This window comes from Phaethon lepturus, unplaced genomic scaffold (genome assembly GCF_000687285.1).
Source record: "Phaethon lepturus isolate BGI_N335 unplaced genomic scaffold, ASM68728v1 scaffold16663, whole genome shotgun sequence".
Taxonomy (NCBI): domain Eukaryota; kingdom Metazoa; phylum Chordata; class Aves; order Phaethontiformes; family Phaethontidae; genus Phaethon; species Phaethon lepturus.
This window is the reverse complement of record NW_010531337.1, coordinates 4,553-29,119: the sequence shown is the minus strand read 5'-3', so window position 1 is coordinate 29,119 and position 24,567 is coordinate 4,553. Positions and strand designations below refer to the sequence as shown.

Here is a 24,567-nt window from a genome sequence, read left to right as displayed (position 1 = left end):
TGCTTTCAACGGCTGGCTGTCAAAGTGATGCAGTCTCCTAGAGCTTGCACTGCCACCGTTCTGTTAATTAGTTTCCTAGCCATGGTTGTCCTGAAGCAAATTTGACTGGATGATAAATAAAGAACTCTTGTGTCCTGTTCTAGATCAGATGAGACTCAGATTTCAGAGGCAAATTGCAAAGACAGTTTTATTACATAGGCCTTTTTGCAGTTATGGTGCTTAAGTGTCAAGAAGTTTCATTTTGCTCCTCAATCTGGAGGAGCATATTAAAAAATATTTATCTGCAAAGCCACTGGCACTGAATTTCAAAATGTAATTGTTTCCCATGATTGAAATGCATTACTACTTTTAAGAAATTAGTATTTACTGTGAGGTTATTACCTCTGTTTAAAATAAAGGTGTTTTTTTTAAAAAAAATAACCATGGACTACATTGGTGAGATACTTTATGAATTGCTTTAGCAACTTTTTTTAAAAGTCTCTGGTATTAATGTGCGCTTGTGTAAACTTAACAAGCATTGATCCAGAAGCTGTTGCTACTGCAGTCTTAGCTTGCTCACTAATTTGTGAGGCCTTTGTGAGCTTTTAAATTAACCTAAGAAAAAAGTCTGGAAATGGAATTTAAGTCTCTCTTGTAATTGGCTGTGTGTATGAGGGGAACGCCTTCAATGTCAAGTTCTATGCAAGTTGTCTTAAATTCTGAACAAGCATGAACTAAAACTGTGTATGTGAGCTTAATTTGCTTAGTTTCAGTAGAAAATGAAAGTAGGAATCGAAAACAAATATTTAGGGTAAATATTGAGATACCCAATGTTTCAGGTTACAAAGGAGATTTCAGTGTATATAGACACTGTACAAAGTCCTTGTGCTAAAACATTCTATCCATTCAACTCTTTTTTTTTTTTTCTTTTTCGTTTGACCATAGGCTGCTTATGGTTACTGTGGCAAGGTGAAACAGTCTAGGCATCTGAATGAATTGTGTTTATCGTACCACCATGAAAAGAAAAGAACAAAACAAAAAAACCCACCCAAAGCAGATAAAACCACTAAGCCCTTTCATCTTTGCTGTGTTAAGTTTCATGGGAATTTTTGGATTTGAGGCATGGGAAAACTAAGTACAGCAAATGGGAAAAAAGATGGAGTAAGAAGCAAACTTACCTCAGTGATTGGCTTGGAGTCCATGTCATGTCAATTATTTTATGATGGTATATGTGATACTGTGTCAAAATCAGAGGGGAAGCAAGGTTTCTGTTGTCTCCACAGTACCTGTGCAGCAGCGTTGGTTTTGTGGGGGCCCGTGTCATAAATTTGTTCCAGTATGGGCATAGTAGAAACCTGCGTCACAGCTGATGATGGATGCCCGGTGTGTTGGAAGCAGACGTGGAAGGTGTGAGTCTGAAGGATGTTGAGCTGTAGACACGATGCCTAGGCTGCTGCAGACTGTTGTCTGGGCTGCTGGCTTCGAAAGAGAGATGGATGCTGTGGTGTGAATCGCATCATCTTTCTCTGCCCTCTCAGAACAGGCCTTGATTCGACCAAGGGATTTATTTCTGTCTCCCTTATTCGACGCGTGTCATGGCAATCTTCTGCACTCTTGTGCCAAGCAGCTTATTATGGTTTTGAAATTATGCTAGGTTTTGAACTCTGTCAAGGGTAAGCAGGTGCAGGAGCCTGAACAATTCCAGTCTTTTGTTCATGGGCCTAAATGTAAGCCTTTTGTTTAACTTAAGCTCTGTGTTAATTTTTTTTAAGTTTAAATGAAAAAGATTGCTATGTGCTATGAACAAAGATCAAAATTAAAGACTGCGCAGTACGACTGTTCTATGAACAGTTGTGACAGCTCGCTGACAGTAACAGAGGAAGTGCCTTTCATTTTGTAAGTCTGACTTCTTGCCAGTGAAGTGGGATTTAACCTGGCAGACAAACCTAGACAGTTTTTACCCTTAAATCTGATAACGTGATTGAAACTTGCACATTTTTCAGATTTTCCCAGATCCAGATATTCTACAAAATGTACTCAGGGATCCGTCTTTTTCGCTTGTGCAATAGCAAGTTATTTTGAAGAGAAAGGGGGGCGTGAGAACTGGCAAGTGGATAGGAGTGTTTTAAAGAAACCAACCTGAGACGCAAACAGTTTTGTTGTTTGTATGTGGAAAACAAAACATGCTATATCTGCCCAGGCTCTTACCAAATGGTGTGTTTTTCCTGAGTTAAGGCTGTTTTAAAGCCTTTCAGTTGGTCTTGGTTTGGAATGAAAGAAAAAAACAAAAACCTTTGCTCCAGCTGTTAGGCCTTTGTGTCTCTGCCAGATGTGCAGCCAGCGCCCTGCCGAGCAGCCGGGGCAGTGGGGCGCTTGGGCAGCGGTTCCCAAGGGGAGCAGGACCGTGGTGAACTGGCAGATCATTGGGAAGCCTTGAGACTGTTACTTGGCGTTTCAGATGACTGAGTACTAAAGCATTTCTTTTTTACTTCAGAATTTGAAAGTGACGTGGTAAAAACTTTTATTATGGGATGTCACATGTAAGAAATTCAGCCTGTAGTTAGGAATGCTTCCTAGTCCTTGTTTGAAGGTGACAATACAGGTGGTAAAATAGAGAATACAGAGGCAAAAAGAAGGAGGATATAAAAAATCGAAGTTGTTTTGTAGTGTCTGAGGAACCCAAGGAGTAATTGAGTCTCGAGCCGTGTAGCTAAGCTCAGCACAGTGCTGTGTCTTTAAATAGTCCATAATGTCAAACACAACAGGTTAAATTAAGTTCTCTTACTAATGAAACAGAAAGAGAGTTGATGTGGAATGCGAGACCAGAACAGCCTTACAAGGGCAGGCTTTGCTCTTCGGTGGTTGCTGAAGACTGAGTGTAATTGAGATGGACAAACAAAGAGGCCTGAGAAGGGATTGAAGCTGTCACGATCTTTGCAAGTGCTTGATAGTGATACTTGGTTGTACGTGGGATGATGACTCGCAGAAAACACTTAGGAAGTGCACGAATTGTTAACATTTGCGAACTTAAGTGGCGCGATGGGATGTGAGGCAGGTAAGCATCAGGAGAATGGGTTTCTGACTGAGGGTCCCACAAGGGAAAAGCAGAGACCTTTCCGCAGTTAGTTTAAACTAACGTTGCCCATCCTTCTATGTCACGTCTACTTTGCTGACAAAGGATCATTCAGGGATCCAGTCTAGGTGAAAACTAATCCCCAGTATCCCTTCGGTAGCTGTTCAGCTGGATTGCCTTCCCAGTTCCAGGCACGCTAGTGCTGCCAGGAGGGAGGTGGTGATGGGGGGACCCAACCATTGCTAAAGACCCTCTGGACTTGATCATGAGGCTGTGCTGCAAGTTCCACCTGCTCTCATGGTGTGTGCATTATGTGCTCTGCTACATGCAGGCCTGTTTTTAATTTGACCTTCCAATCCTGTATAGTCATTAGCATAATTATATGTATTTGAGAACAGGTGAAGCTCAAAATGAGCTGAAAGAAGCTTTTGGAAAATATAATGTAACCGCAGAATTTTGTTTTCTACTGAATGAGGGGAAAAATAGGGATTGTTACTTCTTTGTGTAGGATTGTATTTTTGAGTTGTAGGTGGAATAGATGTTAATAATAAAAGTATCCAGCAACTTTTGAATAACGAGGTCCCGTTTGCTACTGTGGTAACTAGCCATGCAGTACTGGTTAGCAATGCGTGCTCCCAGGTTTCTGAAACTGCAGAACCTTGACAGATCCAGGGTGGCTGCGGTGTGAGATAATCACTAGTATTTTTCAAGGGCAGAAGATGACTTTGTGTTCAGAAACAAGCCCTTGCTCAGACAGAACGACTGCTGGACTGAAGTGGCTGGGAGACAATTATAGAACATCTGTATGCTTTGAGCTATGTTCGTGGGCTGATAGTTACAAAAAGATACGTGGATTCACTAGAGAAGTAGTAAATAGAGCCCGAGTGTAACCCACATGCTGTTACTTAATTAAAATACAGTTGTGAGCTTTTGCGAGCTGGGAAGTTTGTGTGGAGTCCTACTGAGCATCATATTCTGGGGACCCTTAGGAAAGAAATCAAGAGAACAAGTTGGTGGGCTCCCCAGGGAGCTTTCTTGGTCCGTTGTATGTGTGCCCACAGGCAGGACATCTTGTCCGTGGCAGTGTGCTCTTTGGAATTGGTACTCTTCTTTGGCTAATATAGACCTTAATCTATTGGGAAGTGGATTTATGTCTTTTAAAATTATTTTTAACAGTGGCTTGTGTTTTTCATACAGGTGAAATCTCAGTTGAATCTGAAAAGCCCCAAAACATGATTTGCTACTCAGTTTCTTACAGCTTTTGAAAACTCCGTCCTTTAGACTTTTCAAGTGTTCCCCAGCTTTGGTTGGTTGATGTAACGGGGTCCTCTGAGGTTCGGGTGGATTATTTTACTTACCAGAATAGAAAGGCTAGCAGCAGTCCATTTTAATTAAGTGGAATAACCCTCCTCGCGCACACACAGTCTACATAGATCAAGGCAGAGGTGAACATACTATGCTTCTGATGGGGAGAGGTGAAAATAAAAAAAAATATTGTGAAATAATCTACCCGGTCCTTACAGTGTCCAGTGAGGGGTATTTCTGAGGATGTTTCTTTTATGTAATTGCTATACAGATGCATTTTAATACAGCAGTATTCCTACAACTTTTCAGAAAACTTAATCCTTTTTTTTTTTTTTTTCAGACCTCAGTTATTTTTAGATGGATTTTCTAAGGAAACTAAGTTTGACTGCGTAGTCCGTTAGTCTCCTGGCAGCTGCTGAACTCAGCCAGTTCTGGTATGGAGCTCAAGCAGGAGAACATGCAGTCACTGCATTTCAGCTGAAGGGGTGGAAAAATCTTCAACCATTTGAATTTAATGGTGGAAGCGCATCTGATTATCTTCTAAAACAGTTTGCTATGATGTTAATTGAAGTGTAAATCTAAGCAATAATTTAGGTGCTGAGTATACTTAAATACCTAGTGCTATGTTCATGGGGTAGCCAGAAGATACTAAATTTAGTATTGCAGATAGACTCCAATCAGCAGTCTTACAATCTTCGAAGGATGAACATGGTAAATTGGGCACAACATCTTGTTCTTTTCAGGGGAGGCCTAATAAAAAAGTGGAATATATTCTCTACAGAATTTTCAGATCCTTCAGGTCACATACTCTTGCAGCAAGCTGTAAGAAAGCTGCCTTCCGTGGACGTTGGGTTGAACCTGGTCGTGCATCTGCTCCCATTCTGTCACAGGCGATATACCAGGAGGTTGGTTAAATTTCAGTTCTGCTCTGCCGGTCCTGTTTAGGTGAAGGGACCGCTGACTAACGTTCATGGCAGCTACAGTCCGGAGCGCTCTGACTGCTATTTTGGGGGGCCACCGAATCAGACAGAGCCTGAAACCATCTAAAATAGCAAAGTGCCTCATGAAGAATCCCTGTACTGTAGCAAGCCCAGAGCTGCACTTCCAGATGCACAGATGTTTGAAACATAAAGCTTAGCTTAAACAGCATGAAAATGTGTAGTAAGTCTTAAATTTCAACCTTGGATGTAGGATCTCCATCCTTCATGAAGCGTTATCCGTAACTGTGTCAGAATAAATGTGATTTTTTTAAATTTTTTTTTTCTGTTAAAAAATAAAAGAAACACCCAGCTCTTGGGGCTTCTGCTCTAAAGATCTCTTTTCATTTCCATATAAAAAACAACTCTGCAGCTCTTTAAAAGAGCAGCTATGTAAGGAAAAAAGGGTTTTCTTTATTGGTTGGGTTCCCTTTTAACACTGAGGGTTTTTATTAGACTGCTAATTTGAGAATGTTCAAAACAAGTATAATGTATTCAGAAATGAAGAATAAGATATGGAACGCTGCATTTTGTCCTAGTAGTTTTTCTTGGAGATAAGTTACAGGTTGCTGGAGTTCAACTCTTAAAAACAATGCTTAAAAGGCAAGACACCCCATTTCCTCAGAGCACCTTATGCTTGTGTGCATGTTTGCAAGTAGCATTTCTGATACAATAAAACTTTACGTGAGAACCATTTCATAAAATATTATCTAGAAATTAATCATTCCATTAAATCTCTTACTGAAAGGTTTAGGGGAGGAGAGGATGATGCAAGACCATGGTACTTTGTATCACAAATTAAGCAACGGCAACAAAAAACCCCTTGAATAAACAAGAAAGCGAGCAGCTTTCAACATGCCTTTCTTACCTTCATACCTGTATTTCTCTTTGCCCTCAGTTCTAAACTAGTCATGTCTTGACTTTGGACACCTACTTATGTTTATGGATTTAAAACTGTAGCTTTTATTTCTGCTATCCTCCCAAACAGGCTGTTTCCAGAAATTCCACGGCCAGTGACATCTGACTGTGCAGTGTTACCTGCTTTTATTGTGGGGTCCTCTCGTCACCCCCACCCGTTTTGGGCTTGGCAGCGGTGGTACCGACCCTGTGGTCTCCCAGCTGAGCTGGGGACTGACAGCAAGCCCTTGCTTACAAAAGTTGGTAACAGTGTGTGAAAGTGGGGGGAAAAAAAGTGCTTCGAATGGTCGGAGCTTTTCAGCTTTGTTTTGAGCTTCTGGCTTAATCATTATCTTGTGCTGGTGTCATTGTCACTAACTTGAAAGTATCTTATTTGAGATGGGCAGCGCCATCACACAGATCTGCTTGAGTACCCCATCGAACAACAGGAACGGGGTGTAGGTTTCGTCCTAACCTGCCCCGTCCAGATGGGAAGGCTTTTGGTGTCGGTGTAAAACATTCCCTGGCAGCAGTGTTGCTGCTGTTTTCCCAAGGAAGGGTTAAAATCAGTAAGTACACGTGACGTACGCAAACTATGAATCATTCCAATAGATCTGTGCAACTCCTGCCTGCTTAGGCAGCAAGCAGATGCTGTTCCCTTGGTTGCCATGGTAACCCTGCCTGTACTATAATAAAGCCCAGCCCAGATCCTTCCTTAGGCAGACCTCTGCGGCTGTTCCACCTCGCTCATTGTTTCCTCTCCGGAGAAGAGGCATGGCAGGGACAGAGAGGAGGGAATAGGATACCAGAGGCAGCGGCAGCTTTCGCCTGCGTGTAGCCTCTTGCGCCTTGTTCGGGGAGCGTCGGGAGCACGGCAAACCTTGCTGGCGAGACTGAGACGGGCTAGCAAACAGCTGTGACAGCCAGCAGCTTCTTCAGAGCGCGCCTCCAGATTGTACGAGGAGAGGAGCTGGCGTGTGCAGCGGCTTTAACAGGCGTGGGGAAAGCCTCTATGCTGGCCGCTGGTGCAGCGTTTTGCCGTTCCCAGCGACATTCCTCTGTTATGAAGCCCCCCTTGAAGCGGAGGAGCTGATGTCGTTTGGAAGATCTCTTGGCAGGCCCTGAGCAGCCAGCAAGTCCGGTCTTGAAGGCAGCGGGCTTGACACGGTTCCCCTTCGGCTTCCCTGTGCCGCACGAGCTTGTGATCTGCGTTTCTGGAAGTGAAAAATCTTGTAGAATGGTTCTGAAGATGGGAAGACTGGTGAGGAGGGGATTCTGCCGATGCTGATACCTAGCTGCAGAGTTTTTTGGGAAGAAAATAATTTCTATTTATTGTTCAGAAGATCTCATTATTTTGCTGCTGAATGGGTTGTATGGAAGCATCAGAACTTTGTTTAATGTACTGTTACCTGAAAAGCTGCCGAGCCAGAAGAATACAGTTTTTTTTATCCTTCTGGTATTTACAGCAAGACAAAAACTTGGCTTAAAAAGGGAGTTGCTTTTCCGGCTCTGAAATGAGACAGTAAGAGACTAATTCTGTGCTTGTAAGTGGACTAATTTCAAGTATCTGTGTCATGATTTAAACCTTGATTTTTCTACTTGACATGGCTGAATTAAACATATTTTGATGGAACTCTGGAAATCTGATTGTAAGTAGGAAAAGGCTTTTATTTTTTCCTACTTGACAAATACCAATCTCCAACCTCACATGTGAACACATATTGTTGTTTAAATATAGAAATATGCTGATGGTTATAGTGTAGTGCTATTTGCATTAGCTGAAAATATTTTATAAGTGGGATCTTTTTTTGCAAAATAAAATCAGGGTTGTTAAGGAGACTATACTTTACAGTAATTGCTACTGAATATTGATTTCTCATCTCTGCTGGAAAAATGGATTACCTCGGAGACAAACTGACAGTGGCACAAACTCACATGACCCAGTGGATGGGTACAGTGCGGAGATCCTTACAGGAAGCACTAAATTTAGTCACTACTGCGGTTGCTCATGAACGGACTAGCGGGGAAGGTGGAAGCAGGACTCCCTTCAAGCGAACCTCCTCCTTCAGGCACTTTGCATCCCGGAGCAGAGAGTCCTTCCGAAGGTTTTCAGTGCGGAGTCAGCAGAGGTTTTCCTCTTTGAGGAAGAGGCAGACCAGTTCAGAGCCACCTGAGCTTGTAAGCTATACACCTTTTTGAGACTCTCGAGGTAGATAATACACTGCAAAAAAACCTCTCTTTTGTTGCAGCATTGTATCTAATGAGAAAACCTATATCTCATCTGCTTTTCAGTTTAAAAATCACCCCCACTTCCAGGTAGCGGCGTCTTGTCTGTCTGCTCCCAGCTGGTTTCTTTCTGCAGCGCAGGCGGATATTTTCAGTCATTAGGGAACACAGTTAATCAAGGCTTTGGGAATGGGGAAGAATGCTGTTGATCTTTTTTTAAAGCAACATAATAAGGTAGGAGAAATGTTTGTCTAAAATTAGAAAGTTAGCCTGAAACTGCACTCGCGTTGGTCATTTCGAGCACCACAGGTCAGCGTGACTTTTAGTGTACATCAGTACCTGTAATTTTTCAGTAAAAAAGGCCTGAAGCTAAATTTGTAGAAAGGTTAAGTGCTGTCACTCTGCAGTCAGTGGATGATTATTATTTGCTTCTTTTATTGAAAAAGAGGTGTGTTTTTCTCAATGTAATTGCTACTTTGTCATGAAATGGAAGTTATATGGCCAGCATGACTTGAGGGCTGTCGTGGGGTGTGATTTCATGGGAGCAAAGGAAAGGTGAAGAGCCCTCGGTTCACCACGACTGGGTGCCATACGGAGCCCCCCACCCCTCCCTTTTCCATTAAATACCTTTCCTAGTGTCTGGGTTATTTTCAGGAGGACAGTCCCTATTAAATGGCCCGGCAAAACAGCAGAGGGAAGGCCGGCTCTGTAGAGAGAAGCCCCTTCCCGGGTGGAAGGGATGCGGGCTCTTGCAACTGGGCTGGGGTCTGTCAGGCTCCTTGCAGCTGTGATTCGACACACCCTGTTTCTAGTTCCAGCAAATACTGCAAAGCAGCAAAAACCAAAACAAAACAAACTTTTTTTTTGAGTATAGGTCTGAAAGATTTAGGTCTTTAAGGTAATCTTTTAGGTTTAGTTCTGAAATGTAAACTAATTCAGTTTCATTTCATGGAGTGGTGCCTAAACTGGTGATTTGATTTGTACCTGAAACTGGAAATTTAAGATTGATGCTTGAACCATGGGAAGTGAGTGTACTGTGATTGACTTACAGAATCGGCACCAAACGCTTGGTACCAGCATGTGGGTAAATCCTGAACAGCCTGCGCTCTGAAGTGGCTAAAAAGTTTTGTTTTGTTTTTAAACAAAGTAGTTATTCATTGTGAGTGTAAATACATAAAGTTCTGATGTGGCCTTACAGAGGTTTGTTCACTGAACGGTTGAAGGTAAAGCTGCATTCCGTGGGCAGGTGTGGCATTTGTGTACAGACTATTTTCAGTACTTTTTATCAGTTATGGTCTAAAGCATTTTTGTCCTGGCTTGCTATTAATCTTCTGTTTGGCTGTACTGGAAAAGAAAATACTGTCAAGTGAGCACAAAAGAATGAGGAGGAAAATATTTGGTAACCACTGTTACACTGTTAGCATGGTGAAGTTCTGTTGGTTTCTTTTTTAAGCTGATATTTTAGATCTATTAGAATCATCTGAATAAAAAAAAAAATTGTTTAGAAAAAGTCAAGACTGAGAAATGATAATGTGGAACCTGCAGAGGGCAACTGTACGACTTTCCGTGGGCTGCACTGCTTTGCAGGGCAGAAATCGTGAGATGTGGGATGACCTTTCCAGTTAATTCACTGGTGGCAGCCACTGGAGCTGCTGTTCTCTCTTTCAGCAGTAACTTTGCATGTGCTTAGCTTTGTGCATGAGTTTGGTTTAACTCGTGGCCAACTCTGGTGCTCACACTTAAGGTTTCAGTACTTGTGAAAGTGTGTAGTTTGTGCCACTGTCTTCTGCAGAGCAACTTGTGAACACAGACCTTGAGCTTTTTTTTTTTTTTTTTTTTTTTTTAAATCTGGCTGGATCAGGGTCCTGGTTTTACTTAGTCCTTGGAGCTACTGACATTTTTCTACAAAACCCTATGAATTAGTATAAAGCACACATTTCATCATAAACTGACTTGTTTATTGCTTTAGAGGTGCCCTGTATAGTAGTTACTCGGTGCTGATACTTCAGCGATACAGGTTTTAAACACGGAGCAGCCAGGCTCACTGGCTCCCCGGCCCCTTTTTGAGCCAGCTGCCACCGCACGGCTGACACAGTGAGGGCAGGGGCTTTCGGCTCCTGTCTCTGCTGTTGCTGGTGGCTGCTGGCTGAGAACTTAGCATCGTACAATACCAAGAAGCCTGTCAAAACTCAAGTCAAACAGCACAATTTAGGATAGTGTGAGTAAACATGCTGGTGAGGTTGAAGGTGGTGGAGGTGTGAGGGTGCCTTCCACTGCATCGATGTATCTGTCTGTCTGCCCCCTCTCATGACTTTGGTGGACTTCCAGATTAAATACCAAGGGAGATAACAGGTTACAGTTTGTATGGGTCTCCTGTCCCCGCTTAAGATGTCTTCTAGAGGAATTGAGAGTATTGTATTTAAAGTGTTCATCCATTTATTTGTATATCTGTGACTCTTAAAAACGCTCGGGCTTAAAAATTGTCTTTGTTTTCTGTTTAGTTCTGTACTTAAGTTGCCATCCTATGTTTGTGGTGGCTGTTGTGGCAAAGGGCTGGTGCTGTGCGTGCTGTCTGCTGGATCCTGCAGTGGGAAGCCTTTGGGGATGTTCCACAAGTCTGACATAGGTGCAGTTCCCAGTCTTTTTAAATGTGGGGAAATTGGCAGGTCGGCACCTTATCAATAACATATCTTAGGTGGTAACTACTGCAAACTATGTAGCTGGGAAAGGGCTCATGGATATTGCTTTTTTGTCTGGGCTGTTAAGAGAGATTTTTATTCACCACAGAGGAGCTTTAGGATTGGAGTGAAATGGATTTGATGTAGTTGGTTATTTCCTTGCTGGAGGTCATAAAAGTAGGAATCGGGCTGCAGGAGAGAGGAAATAATTTTCTTTCCAAACACTTCTCTTTAACAGCTCGGAGATTATGTATTTGCTTTGTTTTTCTGTTCATACCTTGTCACATTTTCCTACTGGATGTCTGGCAGGGCTGACTTCCTGACCCAACTCCGTCTCTGATGCTTGGTGTTTCTTGGTAGCACTGTGAAGAGGAGGTTCTGCAGCAGATTCCTCAGAAAGGGAGGCTGGGTCGATACACCTTATCTAGAAAAACTGGAGGATTACATTTTATGGGAACCAGTCTTTATACACAGGATATTGTGAATTTAATTTGTGCCTTATAAAATATCTTCTAACCTCCACTTTTTAAAAAATATAAATCCATACACCTTAAATTACATCTAGATAATTAAATGTCTAACACAGGGCAACCCGATTCTGAATCTGGAGAAAGTACAGCCATGTTTTTAAGCATGGCTTAGAAGCGAGGACAGTCAATGGATAAAATGAGCCTGAGAACTAAAACAATCTTGTGGTTCTCAAACCAACAGTTGATCAGTCAGAATTTAATATATGCAAATCTGCAAATCACAAAGGAGTGCAAGAATAATTTTTATTTTAAATAGCTTCTCTGGTATATTCAACAACAGACTGTTTGGAGATAGATTATTTTTTTATTATTATTTTTTCCCTGTAGTACTCCTATTAACTTCTTCATTGAGACGGAATATGCTGTCACTTGTCCTGCCCTCACTCGTAGCCCAAAGCCCTGGGCACCCCGGCTTCCCATCAGTTGCTGTTTCCCAGCGAGCTTCTCCTTCCTTGCTCCTGCCCCATGGTAGTCGGTTCATGTAGCCGTATCTTCCAAGCTGGTCACCTGTCGTCGTTGTTTCCGCTGAAACTGAATTTAATTAGTCTGAGATTATTTTCTACAAATAGATGTAATGTAGTGTTCTCATAATTTTTGGAAAAAAGGTGTCACCAAGGAGTGAAGAAACTTACTGGCTGCTGCACCCACGAATGGCTGGGCTCTGCTATTGCAGGTCACGTGTACTGAGCACCGTCCGCGCATAATGCCACAGCACCAATTTTAATTGCATCATTATTCTGGCATATTAATATCAGATCTGGGAATCTGTAGCTGAGCTTGCAGAATTTTTTACTTTACAGCGAAACCTTTTAAATGGAAGTTGATTTTTCTCCCAGACATTTTTATTGAGGTTTTTTTTCCATTTTTTTGGTCTCATTTCATTAGCTTAGTGTCTTTGTTGTAACAGGAGCAGAGATACTTTCGTTAAACATTGCTTCTGTTTTAATCATGGTAATATCAGTCATGTTTCTATTATAGGTATGATATCTGGTTTCATGGCCAATGCCATTAGTTCTAGATCTGTTTGTTGCCATACAATAAAAACAGGGTAGTTGTTTAATACCCTCAGTTCCTTAGCTATCCCCTTACACTGCTAAAAAAGTGTGGCAGTTTGTTTCTTTGTAAGATGTTTAACTACTTTCAGACTGCTAGCACAAACAACAAAGCTGTGGAAAACCTTAGAGGTGTTTCAGGTTCTTTGGGAGAAGGCTTTGAAGCGGAACAGAAACGATTAATTCTGTGGCCGCTTGGGCTGCGGGTAGTCCCTGTGTTTTATGTGAGTTGTTCTGCTGTGTGCTAAAAATCACACCTAAGTGCATTTAATTGTGTTTTGCTTTCTGCTATACGGATTGGTTGATGAAAATGGTCTTTTCATTCAAGCTTGATCTGACAGCATCAGTTATCTTGTTTGGATTCAGTATTAATATAGGCCCAAAATAAAGATGGAAAGTGAGTGTTTTGTTTGACTGCAAGAGTCCCAGATGTTCTGGGAGGGTGCTTAGTCCTTCAGAGAGTTTATTGTTGTACCCTGCAGGCCTTTCACTACCATTTTCTCTACTAGAGGATAAAGTTCCCACCTTTGTTTTTTTTTTTAATCTTCACAGATGTTTTTTCTAAACCAGTATAAGCTTGTGCAGTCAGCTTGTTTCTTGGAAAAGCTGGTGGACTATGGCTTTGTCCATTTGAGTAGGATCCCTCTCTGGCGCTGAAGGACGGGCGAGGGACTGACAGGAGCACTGTTAAAACCTGGTTTGAATTACACACGTGCCATTCACCTGCACATCGCCTGGCATTGTATCTCTGCTTTTAAAAGAGCATTGTTCTGTACTATCTGTTTTGAAAATTTTACACAAGGTCTGTCTTGCAAATGTTTGTCCTTTATGGTGAACATCCTTCAACAAAATCTTTGTAAAAAGAAATTAATACAAGTTGGCATTTTTATTCTGAGCTTGGCTATTTTGATACAGTCCCTAGAACAAATAGTTGCTGAACTATTTTGTCCTAACATTCACTGAAAGCGCAATGAATTGCTCTCAATTTTTTTTTTTTTTTTTTTTGTACTGTCAGTGAATGGAATTTTATCTTTAAATTTCTGGAGAGCTGTTATGGTAGCGTGAAGCATGCCTGCAGAAAGCACGCTTTTAAAAATGAGTTGTTTGTCTTGTTTCGGGGTGGGGGGGAGGAGTAAAGCTGTTCAGTTTAATTAATGAAGATACAAGGGCCAACACTGGAACAGTTCATGCTTTTTCATTCTTAATAACTTTTCTTTCATTTAACAGGCCATGAACATAGCTGGCAGCATAAATCTGGGCCATAAAACTGTAGTGATGGGTATTTAGTAGACTGCCTTTGTTGTTCCCTTGTTATTTTGACAGGAATAATCGCTTCGATGACTTTACTCTGTGATTTTACTTAGGCTAGCTGCAACGAGTTGATTTTTACCATGTTGCTAGAGCATAAGAAAAGACCATAGATATATTTAGAGCTGATGTGCTCATTCACCTTTGCTTTTTTTGTTTTGTTTGTTTTTAAAAGCACTAAGTGATAGCAGTTCACATTCAGGGGGAAGGAAATTGTATTAAATAAAACCATCACTGAACCCAACTCCTTACACTGGCAATCCGTTTTTATTGGAACTTTGTAACATTCTGATAGTTTCAGGAAATACTAGTGGTGCTTCACTGGTCTGTGTGCGTGTATTTCGACTGCCCCCTTCTAAAACATCTTCTAAGTTGAGATTTTTGTTCAAGCAAGCAGTGCACAGTTTCCAAAATCTGTGTTTTCTTATTCACTCGTTGTCAATAAATGCTATCGCTTTCTGTACATCTTTAAATCTAGACTTTAAACTAAGGAGCCCTTTTTCCCCGCAATTTTTGTTTGAAGTTAAACTTGTGTCTTATATGGAAAAATGGTAACTGCAGAAGAGCTAAGAAATAAAGTATTTCACGTAGGAGGTGTTGATTTCAAGCACGTAGCTTTTCAAAAAAAGCAAATACATTCACTTCCTAGCATAACAGTGTAAAACTGTCTTGTTCTGGCTTGTGTCTCTTGCAGTGTTGAAGATGAGGGATCCTGTTCAGCTCCTAGTGCCAACTTTTATTAATGCAGATGAGAGTTGCATCTGCCCTCTGGGAGAGAGTGAATTCCTCGGTCTCTGGGGTGGCACAGCACTGTTCTGCTCCAGGTCTTCCTGACGGACAGGCTGGCATGCCTCTGGCTCCCATCCTGCTGGGTTTGGTTTCTTGGGGTTTAATTTCTTTTTAGCTTGACTGCCTGAGGCTGCACAGAAAATCTAATATGTTGATATAGGAGGGATTTTAAAGATATTCCCAACTATTTCCTCTGCTCTTCTTTGCTTTTCTGCTTTCCCACTTCTCAGAGGAAGTACTGTCAGTACTCAGCAAGATGCATATTTAGAATTTGGTTCTTGTCTGCTTTTGCCCATCAAGTCAACCTCTGCTCTATCTTCTCTATCTTCAGCCTTGCACTGAAACCACATGATATATGCGTGGTGAGCATTTGCAGAAATGCAGAGCAACTCTGTTTTCAGGGTATAAAAATATTACAAACTCTTAAATTGTCTTTGAAATCCTGAACGGAGCGAGGAGGTTAACTTCTACTGAGAGTTACTACAAAAGCGGTGAGTAGATTCCATTGCACAATGGTAACCAGATTCCTGGCAAAACTAACTTAATCTGAATTAATTTGGCCACATTCTCTGTTGTGGCCAGAGTCAGCTCCAGGTAGACTTTTGCTTGCTCTGTGGTGCTGCTGCCTTTCAAATCGTGAGTCTCTCAGCTGGACCTGGCTCCCGGGAGGCACGGCGTGGCTGGGGGTTGTAAGTGAAAGGTCCATTAACGTAGAAGCAGAGATTAGCTAAAGACCAGCAAGCAGGGGCAGTCATTTTGTATGTCAGAAAGTGTGGAAAATGCCAGGGTTTGGGGAGCTGTGATAGTATTCAGGGTGCAGTTTAGGCTGGAAAGGTGCTGCTGGGAACATGCTGTTTGAACTTGAGTAAATCATTGAACTTGCTGGCAGTGATTTCCTCGGGCTCCTTTGTCGCTGTTTGCAGCAAATGTTTTGTGCTGGTGTGGCAAGGAGGATCCCTGCCAGCTCTGCACTAACCCACTCGTCAAATCGTTCGTAGTGTTTAGGTCTGTTGCACAGTCTGGGTATTTTGATTAAGGTGAAAAATTTATTTTCTGCAGCATAAGACGTGTACATTTCAAAGGGATGTATGTTAAATACAGCGGAATTAGTTTTGTTTCGATGCAGTTCAAATACAGTAGCAAAGCAAAGAGTTTAGCTGCTAAGCTTAAGGCTGGCTTTCCTATCAGCAAGGCCGTAGGATTACTGATAAGGCCTGTTGTGGTGAAGTATAAAGCTTGTTAAAGGAGAGCAGCTGAGCTAACAGTGTACGTGGGACATCGCAGCTTGGGATGTTCTCTGCCCTCTCTACCCCGTTACTCTCGGGTACCAGACGCCTGGCATTTGCTCTTTCAGGCTAGGGACTGGAAGGGACGCTTGCCTTGCCCTTATTTCTGCAGACGTAGGTCTGCTTTTCTGCAGTTCTGTCATGCCTTCCCGGGGGAAGCGTTGGGACTCGGGCCTGTGCATCAAGCTGGGAAGCTATGAAGAGGTGGAGGATTAAACCAGTCGCCCTCTAAAAACAACCCATGTTTCGTAAGGTAATCGCTGTCAGCTTTCAACGTTAGGGATATAACTGGTTGTTGCTTATCGTATCCCAGTGGAAGAGGTAGAGAAAACACATACGGCTGCGACAGGCCTGGGTTGCATAGCAACAGTGGCTGATACCCTTTATGAGAATATTTCATACCGTGGGACTTGGGACCTACACCACTGCACAGGGAAAAATTAAACATTTACGACGTGAAGGCTTTTTGAGTAGAGCGGTGTACATCCTTAGGTTGTAACAGTGCTAAATACCTTGTGTGTGAGGGCTCTCGAGTGCTGTTGGACACAGGCTGGGGCGGTCGGGGCACATTTGTGGTTCCGTGTGCTCATGCAGCCCTGCAGTGGTTTGTCACATTAGGCTTCTCCTCTCCAGCCTCAGCCCAGGGTGGGCCTAGGGCTGGCGGGATGTCCCTCCTGTTCCCCCTCCGAGGCCGCTTGCGGCGGTCTCCTTACCCGCTGGCAGCAGTGGAGATGGCCTATATAGTAATGTAAAGACCTTGGGGTTATGAGATCGCTTAATTCAATTGCTTTTGTCACTGCTCTTAGACTTGGCTTCCAGCATTTGTAAAGTGCTTCCTTGGTTTGAAGATACTTACTGTGCTGCACAGGGTATTTGACAGGGCTGGGGAAGTCGTCCCTGCGTATCGATTCCCGAGGGTGGAGCCTGCAGTGGAGGTCTCTTAACTTTCCTCATCAGTGAGGTCAGAAAGAAAATGCACAATTCCTGGAACTGTTTATCTGCCACTGCAGCATGGAGGGTGGGGTGGGAGGCAGAAGGTGCTGCCTTCTGCCAGGGACATTACGCTGAGGCAGTTACTTCTTTCAACAATTTATTTAAAGACTGAGTTGGTAAACCTTCTCGCCCGATTGCTAGGAACTAACTGGAGCACTGGTCTTGAACCATGACTTACTCCTTGTGGGCGGCACTAATTCGCCGGATAGTAAGTATAAATAGAAATCCTAGGATGCTGATGCCATGAAGTTAGACTTTCCACTTGCTGTATTGGCATTTGGATACTTACAAAGCAAAAATATGTATGTTGCGAAGTCTTGTCTAGTTTGTAAGGGCCTCTTATTGTTGGTGTTGGTTTTGATATGGTGTTATGTTCTTGTTAATTCTGTTAGTTGTCCAAAACATATAGTTTACCTTTTAGTAATAATCCTTAGAATCATTAGAGTAAGTGTAGAATAATTCAGGTTAGAAAGGGCCTCTGGAGGCCATCTAGCCCAGTGTCCTGTTCAAAGAAGAGTCAACTATGAAATAATAGAATAAAATTTTAATAGAATAAGGTGTATTGCCATCTTCCTGACATATTGCCTGGGAACAATGGGGACAGTTTTCTGCATTTGTAAGGACTTTTAAACTCTCCTTAAGTGAAGTGTCACACTTAAGGGGCAGTTGAGTTCTGAATATGGGCAATTTGACCAACCTTCTGACTCTTTTTAATTTAAAAAAGGGAGAAAAGGGGGGAGGGGGGGAAGCTTTTCAAGAAATGAGCAAAAACTTCTTTTTGGGTTTCGTATTGACTAGGTGCATAATCAAAACTTCATTCCATTGTGCAATTACCTATTCATATTCATTTCATGCCAGTAAACTTTTAATTTTTGCACTTCAAGCTGTGGGGTGTCATTTTGGCTGTCTGGTGTCTTGGTCTCTTTTGCAAACAAAGATATTTTTGAAACTGTCTGTGCAGATTCTGACTCATGAGATCTTTTTCAACTGGTGTTCCTCATATGCCAGGTCTTTATTTCACATCAGTGCAAAAGCATTTTTCACATAAATATATGCATTCATTCTTAGTTACGGTTAATTTTTGCACTGGTAGGACCAACATTGTGTGTGCATCACTTTCAGGAACTGGAAGTTGCAGGAGTAATCAGCCCTGGACTATTGCCAAACTCCGCTTAATTCCAAGGGAGTACTGAAAGAGGCGTAATCATAATGTCGCCTTTTAGAAGAAGAACTAGAGGCAAATCAGTATACAACTCGTCTGTTCTATTTCATATGAGAATTAAGTTGATCTTTTTCCTGGCTACTCTTGTAAGAATTATGAAGTTAAAGATCAAAGCATGGAGAATTACAGCATTTGGATGCTGGATCGAGAGTGGTATTTATTTGATTGGGGAGATTTTTCTGTGATTATAAACAAGAAAATTCCTAATTTGGGTTTATCTTGTGTACTAAGGAGACACCAGACCCCTCTTTTTATTGCCTTTTCCTTTGAAATGTCTGGTTTTAGTGTATCATGAATATTCTGTGTATCGAGGAAATGGCTGTATCTGGTCTAGCTTCACGTGCTGTACACCCCTTCTTTCAACTTTGGGTTCTTCTTCCAAGGGATGGTTAAAGAAAGAGAATGGATCACAGGTATCAGCACAAGTTTGTTGAGTTAATGATAGGTAGTTGTCTCTTACAGGAAAAAACGGTTTCTGTTCGGAGCAGATCTGTTCTTAAGAGCAACAAAAGGCAGAGCCAGATGTGTCAGTTCTTTGTCTTGCATGAACTCTTGTTCTGTGGAGCTCATACATTTAAAAAAAACAAACAAACCTATTTTCATCCATCTGAAGAAGTGAGCTTTAAATTAGGATTTATGCTAGGGAGCAAAGTGTGATGCAGAAACCATTCATGTTTGGGAGCGGTGCATATCAGAAAGTATTTCCTTCTTTCTACTCCCATCACGTGGGTAGAAACCAGCTGTAGAGCACCTTACTGTGCCACTGGATGCGTTGCAGGTGCTACATGGGTAGGGTGCTTCGACCTGCCTGCTATGGTTTTATGTAATCAACGGGATACGGGGCACTGTGTGCTGTGTGATAGGTAATGGGCTTGTGCCAGACCTAAAAATTGTCACTCTGGTACATTCAGTAACTCTTACATTATTTTCCCAGCCTGTCACGTGTTCTAAAGCTTTAGATTTGTAATCCCAGTTTGTTCTTCATTCACGCTCTTTGTCTGTAACACCAGGTTGTTCCAAGTAAAATGTTAGTGCCAGAAAATGCAAATGTATGGTTGTCGTGGTTTAAACCCCGCCAGCAACTAAGCACTACGCAGCCGCTCGCTCCCTCCTGCCCCGGGAGGAGAATAAAAAAACCAAAAAAAAAAAGTAAAGCTCATGGGTTGAGATAAAGAGTTTAATAGGATAGCAAGGGAAGAGATGATGATGATAATAATAATAATTTACAAAATCAGTGACACACAATACAATTGCTCACCACCCACTGACCGATGCCCAGCCAGTTCCCGAGTCGCAGTCACCCCCTCTCTGCCAACCCCCCAGTTTACATACTGGGCCTGATGGTCTCTGGCAGGGAGCGTCCCTCCGGCCAGGCTGGGTCAGTGTCCTGGCTGTGCCCCCTCCCAGCTCCTTGTGCCCCTCCCCGCTGGCAGAGCACAGGGAGCTGAAAAGTCCTTGGCTGAGTATAAATACTTCTTAGCAACAACTGAAACCTCAGTGTGTTATCAACATTATTCTCATATTAAATCCAAAACACAGCACTATACCAGCTACTAGAAGAAAATTACCTCTACCCCAGCCGAAACCAGGACAATGATCTAATTTGAGTTGCTTGTGTGCAAAAACACCTCAGCCATAAAACATGATGGTATGTATGTATAGTTCTCAGAGAATTTGGGTAATTTTGCCTGTCTTGGTATTTAAAAACCCAAAAGTTTAGTAGCAACTTAACAGCAAGTGCTATCCAGAGAGCATGAGGCTGAAAGAGGATGGAGAAGATTACCCCATGCCCACCTAATGTTTTTAAAAAATAACCTTATAGTTACTGAGAGTAAAACATTTTGAAAACAAAGGGAATGGATTTTTCCCAGGCATCTCCCAGGTCCTGATGCCCCGTGCTTCCATGTCACCAGATTGTCTTGCGTCCTTCTGAAGCACGGCAAAGATGATACAAGAGATTGTCTTGCGTCCTTCTGAAGCACGGCAAAGATGATACAAGAGAAATCTTAAAAAAAAAAAAAAAAAAAAAAAAAGCTGAAACTCATCATTCTTGTGCTTGCTCATAATCACATACTGGAAAGAATAATCTTTATGGTTTGTTGTGACTTCTTTCTTCAACACACGCCATCTCCTCCAGGCTATGAATTGCTTTTCTGTGTCACTCTCGGTCCCCACAGCTGACTCCTCCTCCACAGGCTGGGAGAGCATCGGCTCCTCTTACCTTCTCCTGGTCGGGTTTGAGTCGGGACCTTTTTTCTCTCAGCTAGCTGACCAGTTTATCGTACCTCATTAAATTCTCTGCAGCAGTTCTCAGCTGGTAGAAGCTCGGGTCTTTAAATAGTTTAGGACTAAAGAGCAATTTGTGCACTTAAAAGAATGTTTGTTTTTTCCAACTAATCATTTGGCCTATTAAAAAGCGTGGGTTGAAAGGGATCACCAGGGAAAGACATGCAGTCTTATTCTGAAATAAGTAGCTTTCTCCAGAAGCAAAAAGCAGTAGCGTAACTCAATACAACAAAATAATTTCATAGAATTTGGAGTGTCTTATTGCTTACATTTAGAGTTTTCAGTTCGTTTTATTGAATTTAAGTTCACAATGTCTACAGAGGTAGTAATATTCTTTCTTTTTTGGGTTTGGTTTTAGCATAGAGAATCACTATCTGAGTGTTAATGATGTCATTTTGGGTATAAAACTGCATCTCAAAGTTCAGATGTATGTAATGTCAAGGAAAATGTTGCCCCAAACTGAGGAATGTGTGCTGATCAGCTTGTCTGCAATGTAAAAGTTTAAGAATTACTGAGCCTTCAGATGAGCAATATATTTGCATCTACATTTCTTTCCCGTCGTTGCCGAAATGGTATTATCTGGGTTGTGCATGTTTTCTCCTTACAACCATTGCTTTTACGATAACACTGCACTTCTTATAAACAATGTCCCCTCAATGCAATAGAGCAAGGTTGCTTTTCTGCTGCTCCCGTTCCTGTTTCTCAGCTCTTTAGACTATGTTTCTAGCTAGAAACCATGTGAGTAGTTGCAAGTAAGACAGTATATACTGTGCACAGAGGTAACGTGCTTTAGTCGCAGCCTAAAGGTGGACAATACTGGCTTCCAACAAAAAGGGTAGCATGGTTCTGTCTGTTGGGTCATCTTCTGTTCGTGCAGTAAGTGCTACCGCCGGGTATCGGGCAAGGGCTGCGGAGTGAGTGTGCTGCCCCCGAGACTGCCAGATGCTGCACGGACAAGCTCTTAATAGAGATGCCACTTGTTCTGTGCAGAAAGTGGCAAAACTGATAATTAGTCTGTACATATTGATTACAAGAGTGCGATAGCTTGTAATGTGAGATTGGGATTGAAAAAAATATGTAACAAGCATCAAGTTGAGAAAAAAAAAAACCCAACCCTGAACTAGAACGGGCAGTAGGGAGGAAAGCAAGAATAACAACTTGCATTTGTTAGTGCCTTTCCTGGAAGTGGATCGACTTGCCAGAGGTTGTGTGACCACCAAGTGACAGCAGAAGCCTGAGCCCGGTTAGTTTAGTGCCCAGTGGCAATCATGAAGCTACAGAGGGAATTTGTAGAAAGCAAAACATACGCCTGAGCCAAGTAGGAGGAAATGCCCCATGGTTTCTAAGAAATACAAGATTATTTCCCCTACGGCTCATCTAGCTGTGTATGCCTTGCTTGTGGACAAAAGCTTGTACCTGGAATGGACTGAAAAAAAAAAAATGTAAGAACATAGCTCACCTCTGGACAAACATGTATGTATCTGTAGAGAGAGTGTAAGAATTGCTACCAGTGAATTATTAGGCTGGGGGAACATCTGGAAGATGAAAAGCAGGAAACTTCTTTTCCTTGTAACTCAAACTGAGCCCCTGTTGTACCTGAGTATTGCAAAATGAGAATTTTACTTTGTCTGGTAATGGTGTGTTGTAATAGTTGGAATAAATGGTAGAGCCTTCTGTTGCTTAGTTCACTCAGCATTAAAATAGACCATTTCGTCAGCAGCAGAGAGCAAGAGGGAACTGGAGAATGGCCATGGCTGATAGTACGGTTGGGGAAATAAGCAACTTGTTAGAAACGATGCGAACATTGTGGGACTTCTTCAGTAGCCAGATGTCACTATTGGAGAATTATCCTTAATGTCAACATTTTTATAATCTTAAGGCAGCGTTCTTTAGGCTTACAAAATTAAGGACACAAGAAAACATGCAATCTCTTTTTTCCCAATAATATTAAGGTATCCCATTTCATTGAGTACGGTCGTTCCTTTTTGTGTGCTGCCTGAAGTGAAATAGATGTGTTGGTAGTTTCCACCAGCAAGTTCTGCTGGGGGGGCTCAGGGGACGGGTGGGTGGTGGTTATTTTTTTAAAGAGAGAAAAAGCTTAGGACAGGTGGAAAACAATGCAATCTGCTGTCAGATGAGATCTTCATAAACAAAGCTGATATGGCACTGAAAGCCATACTTGTATTTGTTCAGGATAATGAATGAGAAAGAGGCCAACATTTAATTATCTACACACAATGTATTATTTGAGTAACTATCTAACTTCAGTCCATAACTCAATACAACTGCAAAACAAAAGGTGCGACCGTGCTATTATTCTGGAGCATATTAACACCGGTCTGCTGCAAATGTAGGGTGCCAGCAGCAGCTGACCCACTTCTCTCCCCCGAAAGGGAAGGGTCCTTGGATGCACTGTTTCCCTCTTAGGGAAGTAGCAGATCTATGAAATAAAAATACTTAGGAAATGAGAGGTCAGGGTAGAGCACACTAAAAACACCGTGCTCTGTCCTTCTGCTCTGTACATTGTGTTTGAACTTTACATTAGCACACATCAATTTGTCAAAGGCTTTCTAGCGTCTGGCACTATGCTTATGTATTTAGTTAGTTATGCTTTTTATTTTGAATATCTTCAAAAGAAAGAGCTGGGGGGGGGAAAAAAAAGTCCTTTTATTAAACCCAGGAAAAGAGCACTAAAGTTGATGCTTCCCTTGTATGCTTGGGGACATTAAATGTACTCAGCAGAATTCTTTGTGTTTGTATAGGTGCTTCTAAATATGTTGTGCAACTGAAGATAAGAATAATCGTAAAGCAATATGGAGTTACTAAAAACAGAGAGTCAGTCCCAGCTTCTAGAACTGGTTATTTGCCCGGGAAAACAGCGCTCGTTGTACAGAGAGCGGTTGTTTGGAGTTCATAGACATTTTCCATGTTTTAAGTTTATTCCTGGTTTTATGTGGACCAAGTTTAATTGGTAGCTTCAAAAGACATTATTGCAAACAAAATCCGTTAGTCACTTAGCCAAGGGCTAAAGAAATGCTGAAGTGTTGCCGTTGTTCTGTTGCAGGACCAGCTGAAGCAGTGCTTCTCCAGACAGCCCCCAGAAGCGAAGGACACCGACACGCTCGTGCAGGAGCCCGACAGCCAGTACGGTACCTGGAATGAGCAGCGGCGCAGTGGGGAGAGGTAGGGTGAGCCAGGTCCGCTCTGCCATGCGTGCGAGCTCTGCCTTAGCTGAGTCCTGAGAAGAAACCATTGGTTTGGGTGTGTATGTGGGTACATGTATGGCTTTCTTGAAGTTGCACGCTCAGTTTCAGTGACTATACAGTGTCTTTCGTCTATAAGTGAAGAAATACTTATTTAATATCTGCAAATTGCAATAAGGTTTGAAATCTAAACTCCATCCTCCAGTGAGAATGCAGTATCACCACGTTTATAAGCAATGACAAAACCAGCTTGGACTGGAATAGATTTAACAAGTCTGCTCGTATGTGAAACACAAGTTAGGTGTTATTTTTAGTGCTAAAATGGTAGAAAGAAGATATGTGAAAAACATGTTTTCTCAGTAAATATACCAAAGGGCTTTGAATAGGTTAACATAGGTAATAAAACCTTTTTTATGCTTTTTATTTATGTGTTTGTAATTATAATTAGAAATGTACGTTTTCACGTTTAGAAAGCGCTTACCTGCTTGTGTGTTATGTGGCTCTGATGGGTAGAACTAGGGTTCTGGTAAGATTTTGCTAAAATTGTATGATTTTCTCCCTCTCAGGTAGATGAGGAAGTGTCTGATTTAGTGTACCCTATCTAACCATACAGTTTTGGGGGTCGTTTTTTTTTTTTTTTGTAAATTTGGTCTCTCCCATACCAATCAGCATTGCCTTAAAAACTGTGCTGCCAGGTAGGCTGAATGGCAAAATCCATTTGAAATGGGTGCTCTGAAGGCCAGACGCCTGCCCCGACAGTGGG

General features: G+C 42.0%; 1 protein-coding gene across 1 annotated transcript in view; it reads left to right on the top strand.

Moving 5' to 3' along the window:
- The window catches only part of LOC104618822 (uncharacterized protein KIAA1671-like), a gene marked incomplete at its 3' end in the record, with an annotated part of 50,656 nt that extends 26,872 nt beyond the window's left edge, over positions 1-23,784 (top strand). The window contains exon 5 of the mRNA XM_010284521.1: positions 23,666-23,784. Coding sequence (XP_010282823.1) covers positions 23,666-23,784 — 119 coding nt within the window. The remainder of the gene's footprint in view (positions 1-23,665) is intronic.
- Positions 23,785-24,567: the final 783 nt, after the last annotated feature.